General features: G+C 34.3%; 1 protein-coding gene across 1 annotated transcript; it reads left to right on the top strand.

Annotated features, from left to right (window-relative positions):
* Positions 1-8032: 8032 nt before the first annotated feature.
* LOC123641826 (olfactory receptor 5I1) lies at positions 8033-8977 on the top strand. Its single transcript, XM_045556759.1, has one exon. The coding sequence runs from the start codon at positions 8033-8035 to the stop codon at positions 8975-8977; it is 945 nt and encodes a 314-aa protein (XP_045412715.1).
* Positions 8978-9390: the final 413 nt, after the last annotated feature.

The raw sequence follows: 9390 nt of genomic DNA, 5'->3' as shown, positions 1-9390 counted from the left end.
GTACACAAACGCGCTTTCTCCTGATGCTTGGAAACATAGAGTGCTTTCTCTGGACAGTGACGGCCTATGATCACTTTGTGAATCACAAGGTCCATCTCCAGCTGATGGCTTACTCCTGGATCACTGGAGTTCCAGTTAAGATAGGACAGACATGCCAGATTTCCTCTGCGCCCTTTGGTGAATCTAACCAAATCAATCACTTCTGTGACATCCTCTCATTACTCAAGCATGCCTATGGAGATATTTTATGCATGAGATTTTGGTCTTTACAGGTGATGTCCTATTTGTTATGATCCCTATTATGATGATACCGGGATCCTATAAGAAAAGCATCTCCACCGTCTTGACATTATCATCAGCAACAGGACAAATCAAAGCCTTCTTCACCTGCTCCTCTCATGTCATAGCTGTGGGTCCAGAATCATTATACATTTATGACCCAAATCCAAACATTCTTCCAGAAGACACACATTTTCCTCTCTTTTCTATATCATTGTCACCTCAGTGTTTAACACCATGACATACACTCTGAGGAACAAAGATATCGTAATGATCTTGAGAAAATTACTGCCTTAATATTTAATGCATTAACTACTTGTTTGAACTCAACATCAGTTTTATCACTTAAGTTTGCGATTATCTAATGAGAAATTAACTGTTACCTTGCTTCCCTGACTTAATATAAATTGGTTATCCTTGCTCATTCTTGAACTTGTCATTTTATGCTGGACTTACTGAAGTCAGAGTTATAACCAGAGTGGTGGCAATTACAATAAAAAACTAAGTTTTCAGCACATATTGTATTTGGTGGACTAGTCTCTGTCTGCACAAATCACCAGTGACTTGGGATGCTTATTGAAAAATGGAGTATCTCCTATCTGGAAAACATCTTATCTGGAAAACATCTTCAAATATTTTCCTCAAAAAACCATATTGTATATTCTTGTTGCTCTTTCCTTTTATTATTGTTAGCATTTTAAAAAATAAAGATATCAGCTAGTAAGAGTACTGTATATGATTAGCTTTTGAAGAATATTTGTTGAATGACTATGGGCTTAAATTTTTAGATGTACACATTTTGTACTTTGAGGTTGCCTCTTATGATTTAAAGATTAATCTACAGTTAATCTAAGGAAAGATTAACAGTGGAACCTTCACAGAAGTGTTTCTATATTCACTGTTCCAAATATTGCACAGCTCATACACGTGGCAATAAGAAAGAGATCTGTGTTACAATGTTGGCTTTAAACATCACATTTAAGTGTCAAAATGTTGAAATATATCTTTTTGCAATTGAGACCAAGAAAAGGATGCTCTTTCTTACAGTTTTTACTCTAAATTTTTCTAAATTTATTATGCATTTTAAAAAGTAAAAAAGTATGAGAATTAGAATGAAATAAATGAATCTAATTGACAAAAGAGATAAACATATATATTTATAAATTCAAGAATCTAAACATTATAAGAGTTAATACATGAGTATAATGTTTGGTGGATACAGACTGAAATACAAAATGATAAGTTTATTTTCATATAAAAGAAGGAAACAATATAATTTTAAAAGATTATGTAAAATAGGATCAAAAATAGCAAATAGTTAAGAATAATTCTCATTAAAAAGTTTAGGAAGTCTATCCAGTAAATCATAAAATAATTTGAGAGAAATTTAAGTGAAAGTAAATACATTGCTATAAAACATGCTCATGTATTAGAAACTCAATATTGAAAAGCTGTCAATTTTCCCCAATGTGAGCCACAAGTTAAATGAAATAGCATGCAAGTGTGTGTGTGTATGTGTGTGCGTGTGCATTGTGTGTGCACACTGCTCCAATATTATTGTGGAAAGGAAGACAGACAATAGTAGCCAAGGCCTTCTGAAGAATAGTCAAATGGGAGGAATCACTCTTCTGGACATGAAGGATTATTTTATTGCTTGAGACATTCAGACAGTGTGATATGATTCAACAATAGATTAAGGGACTAATGACAAATAATAAATTGCCTAACACACACCCAGCACATGGACACATTTGAATATGAAAAAGGTAATACTACAGAATATTATAGAAGAGATACTCTTTTAATAAATTTCACTAATTTAATTGAATATATATGCATAGAACACAAAAGAGAGTGAAAATGTGACCCTTACATCACACCATTTGTAAAAACAATAATTTCAGGGAGTTTGTAAAACTAAATATAAAATTCAACACATTAAATATTTTCATAGATAATGTATATTATCTTTACAATTTTGCTAAGGGAAATATTTTAGTACAATTAGATATCATGGAAACATTGATATAATAAGTTAAGTTGCATTAATTAAGAAGTGATCTTTCTCCACAGAAGCCATTAAGAGTAAAATTTTGCAGTGTAAGCGGTTTAAATTCACCACACATAATGTGCTACCAATCAAAAACACAGAAAACTCAGAAGAAAGGTTGATAAGAGACTTGAAGGGGCATGTCGCAATTGGCCAGAAAATAAAGAACATAATTCGTTAATAACAAGCTAAATGAAAAATAAAACCAAATGAGACTCATGACACATCCATCAGAAAAAGAAATGTGTGCACAGCATGGCAAGGAATGTTGATCTTAGCATGATTCACAGCAGCAAATACTTATCAAATTAGAATGGAAAAATGATTTTCATAATATCACAAGAGGGAAAACAAGAGAATGACCAAGATGAACAAACATAATCACATACATGCATAAAGCATATTTTTTAGCAAAGCAAGTTATAATCATACTGTATATTTCCATTTAGATAAACTTAAAAGACAGGTATGCCTGCTAATTATAGGTACATTTGTTCATAAATACATAATTATATAGATTTGTAATTATATTGTTTTTCATTTTTTTATTTCAGAATATTATGTGGGTACAAATGTGGGTACACAGTACGCACTGCACTCATTAGGTGTGAATATACCCATCCTCTTCTCCCCCCTCCCACCTACCCAACACCCGGTGAATGTTACTACCATATGTGTGCATATGTGTTGATCAATTACTACCAATTTGACGGTCAGTATCTGTGGTGCTTGTTTTTCCATTCTTGTGGTCCTTCACTTAGTAGAATGGGCTTAAGCTCTATCCAGGAAAATACAAGAGGTGCTAGATCACCATTGATTTTTGTGGCTAAGTAGTACTCCATGGTATACATATACCACATTTTATTAATCCACTCATGTATTGATGGGCACTTGGGTTGTTTCCACATCTTTGAAACTGTGAATATTTCTGCTATAAACGTTCAAGTGCAAGTGTCTTTTTTATAAAATGTCTTTTCTTCCTTTGAATAGATGCCCAGTAATGAGATTGCTGGATCAAATGGTAGGTCTACTTTAGTTCTTTGAGGAATCTCCATACTATTTTCCATAGAGGTTGTATTAGTTTGCAGTCCCACCAAGAGTGCATAAGTGTTCCTTTCTCTCTGCATCCACACCAGCACCTGTTGTTTTGGGACTCTTTGTTAACAGCCGTCTTCAGTAGGGTTAAGTGATATAGAAACCCAGGGTATTTTTGTATTTACCTTCTGTCCTATGACCCTTCTACAATCATTTATTAATTCCAGCACTACTTTTTAGCATACTTGGGATTTCCTATGGAGACAATTTTGTCATATTTGATGCTGATGTCTGTTGCTTCTTCATTTTCATTTTGTAAGCCTTTATTTGTTTGCCCAACTGAACTGGTTTGGACCTCTATTACATTGTTGAGTATCAGTGGTGTTAGTGGATATCCTTGTTTCTTTATGATATTAGTGGGGGAAAATTCAATATTTCACCGTTAAGTATGATGCTAGTTGTGGACTTTTTAGAGGTATTGAACAGAACAGCAGATTTTAGGGAGGCTCCATAATCTCCACTTCCTGGCATTCACAGTTTGTATAATTTCCTTCCCTTGAGTGTGGGAAGGAACTGTGAGTTGCTTCTAACCAGTGGAATATGGAAAAAGTGATGTGTTGTATGCAATTATGTATAAATATTTGTGTTACATGAGATTATAACACATCTGGTTAGACAATCATTTTTGCTGTCTTTGATATAGCAGGAAGTGTTGTTGGCAGCACATGTATCAGTAAATTATAAGTGGCCTCTAGGAACTGAGAGAAACTTTCAAACAACAGCACAAAGTAATAAATTCTGGCAAAATCCTGAGTAATCTAAGAAGTAGATTTTTTCCCAGTCAAGCATTCAGATTAAATCCCAGTCCCAGCTGAAACTTTGAATGCAGCATTACAGAGCAGCTAAAATATGTCTATAATCCTAATTCAGTGAAAGTGTGAAAACATAAAAGCATGCTATTATGTCACTAATGTTGTGGTAACTTATTCTGCAGCAGTAGATCAGTAATAGAGATTTTGGTACCTGGAGAAGTGCTGCTATAATAAATACCTAATCAATACAACAATGTCTTTGTAAGTGGGCAGTGGGTGGAGGCTAAAAAAATTTTGAGGAGTGCCCAGAGGGTAGAGAAAAAGCCACAAAGAAATTATTCTCAGGCCTTGAAAACTGGAGATTTGCCTGCAGTATTTCATAATTGCAAGGGACCAGTGACTTCTTACATCTTCCATTTTAACTTGTCTTGCTAACTGGTCTTCTTTTCTTGCTGATTATGATAAAAAAGGCCATGATGTTGGGGGACAATGAAACAAAGAACTGAGCACAGACTCTAGGAACTGAGGTCTAAGCAAGCCATCTATCGTGCACAATGGATATCAGAGTAATCAGCTTGGTGATTACAATCTGTATTTGCTTTGGAATGGCCTTGCCCTTATCTTGATACTCTTTAGTACAAAATGCTTCTTCTATTTTGTCAGAAAACACCTGCTATTACTAGTTCTACAGAAGTCTCCACTGGGATCACTCCTCAAGACTACAAAAATAATTTAACAATTATCAGTACTGGTAATAAAAAGGAAAATTTTTGATCTATGTGGTTTTTGAAATAATTTAAATGGCAATAGTTACATTTCTAAGTATTTGAACTATTTGCAAAGAACATCCCCAATAAAGTGCATCTTTTGTAGGCTTCCAAGTGTTATTAAAAACAATCCAAATATTATTGAGAATAAAAGTTACCTCTTCAAATTAACACAACAGTATTATCATTAAAATTACTAATGTGCTTTTAGAAAAAAAATTCACATTGGAAATTACCCTATTAATTATTCCCTAGGAGAGGAGTCTCTTGGAAATTAGCATGTTTGGAATCATTTAATAACTAGCTCCCTGATCACATAAAAATGCACGTACAATGCCTAGATTTTACTGGTGAAATTATTCATCTAGGCAATTGGAAACAGTTCCTTCTCTGGTAAGAAACTTCTTTGGTAAGTAACTTCTTCGGTTATTAGACTGGCTGTTATGATGTTAAAAAAAACTCAACTTCTGCAGTTTGAGAATAAGAACCACTGATTTGTGTTCAAAGAGTTGAGAAAGCCCATAAATCACTCAGTATGTACTTATAGATAATCCTTCTTGAGCCACTCTTTCTTATATAGCTTCTGCAAGGGTGTGAAACATCTTTTGATTAAATAAGCTTTTTGTTACATCTAAGAGAATTGAAGCATGACGACATAAATGATAATTTGAATTAATTTATTTTCTAACCTAAGATTATTTTGTTATATGTATAAGAATTTAGTGAATCATAATATTTTAATGAGGTATTTTTGTTAATTTCCTTTTAAAGCAAGAATCAAGGACTCACTGTCTTTTTCTACCTCTAACCTTGTACCTCTTCTCTCCTGTTTAACATTTGACTAAATAGATATTTAGACTACCAGAAGAGATGATCAATGTGAATTTCCGAATAGTGCACACCCTGCTTTTTTAAGGAAATATGTGAGCAGTTTCTTTCTTCCTTCAGCAAGTCCAGGAACCTCAGCCTATCTCAGAATGGAAAACTATTATTTTGATCATCTTCATGCCTGCTCTCATGAGCTTTGACTTCAAACACACCCAAATATGAATCACAACTGCTAAGTGCTGGCTGTATGACATTGGAATATTACTCTAAATCTCACCCAAATTATAGAATTAATAATAGTATAAGAATCTGGTTTATAGAGAGACTATGTGTGATGAGGTTTTGAAGTCATGATCTGTGGTTCCAATCCTGTTTTCATCATATCTTAATTCTCGAATTCTCAGTTTCTTAGTTCCCTTTCATTTGTAAGAAAAAGATGATAATGATAGAAAGCCCATGGTAATTGTGTTAGTTGTTTTGGTGACAGTTAAATGAGCTTTAGGTAAAGCGTTAAGAATATTGTTTTATACAGAATAAGCACCATTTAAGTAACACCTATTGTTAATAAAATTTTCGCAGTAAACTCTATCAAAATCTAAGAATAAGAGTGATCAGTGTAGATAGAATTTGGTACAAGTTTTTGCTGTTTACAAAACACTACTATATGTCAATATCTCTAAATGGGACGATAAATGAGAGAGAGAGGTAGACAGAGAGAGAGAGAGAGAAAGATTTTCCTAATTTAATGAACACAGAAATCCACTATGAGATATTTGTTGTCATTGTTGCGGTATATATTAAGATGTTTTACATTAAATTGTACAAGGTCACACAGCCCACATATAGCTAATATGGGACTCTAACGAAGTTCTTACTACCTCAAAAACAAAATCTTATACTTTCTAAATACCTTGATTATTTTAAATACAGACAAAATAAGAATAATTAACCACTGTCCTGCTATATTGCTGCATCCCATTTACCCATTTGAGGCATTAACGTAAGACAGCACTTTGAGCCAGTGATTAACTCTTCTGATTATCAATAGCTTTCTTTATGCCTATGTCATAGGATGGTTTTATTAATTAAGTGAGATAAACAAATAAAGCCCTTGGCACTTTCATAACATTGTCACAACATTTGTTACATAAATGAGGGAGTGACTCAGAAATATTTTTAATTCTCTTCCTGGACCTCTCAATATGAACCATATGTATTGGATGCTTTGTTTATTTGTTTTACATATTCCCAAGCCTATCCTTCAAGGCCAAGATCAAATTCCTCAGACTTCAAAGTCAATTTAAATTTCCCTGTGCTTTTGGAAATAATTTGAGAACCCAGAAGTAGTGTTTTACTTCTTATCTTAAACTAGCATAAAATTAAATGCAGCTGTATTTTGTTGTTCATAACATTTAATCAAGGAAGATGCCATATAAAATAATTTTATTTAATTACAAGTTAACTTATAACTGAATATTTTGCTCACTGCACTCAGTCAGTCCACTGATGTTCATTGAGCATTTCCCAGGAGGCAAGGATTGGGATAATTGCAGAAGGACAGAAACAAATAGCTAACTAATTTTCTCAGCGTGGTTTATATATGAATAGAATTGATGGAATTACCCTAAGCTCTTTCATGTCAAAAGTATACTCACAGCTGATATTTGCTGACATGTGTTTTCATTTCACTAAAGCACGTGTTTTATAATGAAAAAAATAGCTAGCATGTTTCATCATACCACTCTGTTCACTCTGTCAAGAGAAATAGCATATTAGCATATTTATCAAACTGGGCAGAAAAAGAAAATTGTTCCAAAATTCTCATTTTCAAGAACACTCTGTGAGGTCAATTTATTTGAATAACATACATTTTTTTTTTGTTTTTATATGATCCTCAGTCTGTTCACTAATTGAATACTTCCTTTAATATTCTGGGCCAGTTATTATGTTCTATTTGGGGTACAAAGAGATAAAGAAAATGAGATATGATTCCAGTACACAGGAAACCAATTGTTCAATAAAAGATGTAGTCATTAATCAAGTAAGTAGAATAAAACATGCAACCATGAAATTTGATGATAAATTCTGAAATATAGCACTCAGAGTTTATATTTGAAAGAAGTTTGAGATTCCTTTATTTGATTACTTGTTTTTTAAATACAATGTCATCACCTTATGGATTTGTCTAATTATTTTTCCTTTTTACAGCAATATAACATTTAAGGATGTTAGAATTCTCATAAAAGGAAACAACACAGAAGATGGAATTTACAGAGGGAAACTACACCTTGGTGACTGAGTTTATTTTATTAGGGTTTCCGACTCGCCCTGAACTGCAGATTGTCCTATTCCTCGTGTTTCTGACATTGTATGGTATAATTTTAATTGGGAACATTGGATTGATGCTGCTGATCAGGATTGATCCTCACCTTCAAACCCCCATGTACTTTTTCCTTAGCAACCTGTCCTTCGTAGACCTCTGTTACTCCTCAGTCATTGTTCCCAAAATGCTGGTCAATTTCCTCTCAGAGAACAAATCTATTTCCTATTATGGCTGTGCCCTACAGTTTTATTTTTTCTGTGCCTTTGCAGATACAGAATCCTTTATCTTGGCTGCCATGGCTTATGATCGCTATGCTGCCATCTGTAACCCCTTACTGTATACAGTTGTGATGTCTCGGGGCATCTGCATACGGCTGATCGTCCTGTCATATATTGGTGGCAACATGAGTTCCCTGGTTCACACCTCGTTTGCTTTTATTCTGAAATACTGTGACAAAAATGTGATTAATCATTTTTTCTGTGACCTCCCTCCCCTGTTTAAACTCTCCTGCACAGACACGTCCATTAACGAGTGGCTCCTCTCCACCTATGGCAGCTCAGTGGAAATCATCTGCTTCATTATCATCATCATCTCCTACTTTTTCATACTCCTCTCAGTCTTAAAGATCCGCTCTACTAGCGGCAGGAAGAAAACATTCTCTACCTGCGCCTCTCACCTGACTTCCGTGGCCATCTATCAGGGGACGCTTCTCTTCATCTACTCACGGCCCAGCTACCTGTATTCTCCCAACACTGACAAAGTTATCTCCGTTTTCTACACAATTTTCATTCCAGTGCTGAATCCATTGATTTATAGTCTGAGAAATAAAGATGTAAAAGACGCAGCTAAGAAAGCTCTAAGATCAAAGGTAGGTTCCTCATGATCTAACATTGCAAGATTCATCTAATTTCACAATGATAAGCTCTAACTGCAAACTTGAAACAACTTTATGAGTACACACACAACCTCTTACAGTGGAGATTTTATCAAACACCTCTATTTGATACCACCAAATGAATTTCATAATCCCAGAACATCGGTGAACATTAAAAAGCTTAAAAAAATGCTGAGGCATACTAATCATACTAGTAGTCAATGATTACTAATGTGGGATTTATGCTATAATAGATTGTGTCATGCCCTAAGTGATACAGTAAAAACCTCAGAAAAGTGTGCATGTGTGTGCGTGTGTGTGTGTGTGTGTGTGTATGATAGCTCATTTACTAGATTACTGGATACTGGATAAGAGAAGCAGCCAGGTTGCCTTGATGTATATGTGCTAGGTCTATACTTGGC

This window comes from Lemur catta, chromosome 7 (assembly GCF_020740605.2).
Source record: "Lemur catta isolate mLemCat1 chromosome 7, mLemCat1.pri, whole genome shotgun sequence".
NCBI classification, from domain to species: Eukaryota; Metazoa; Chordata; class Mammalia; order Primates; family Lemuridae; genus Lemur; species Lemur catta.
Note: the sequence above shows the minus strand (reverse complement) of the source record. Positions and strands in the feature narration are given on the sequence as shown.

Coding starts and splice junctions, on each gene's coding strand:
- LOC123641826 (XM_045556759.1), top strand. CDS start 8,033: ATGGAATTTACAGAGGGAAACTACACCTTGGTGACTGAGTTTATTTTA.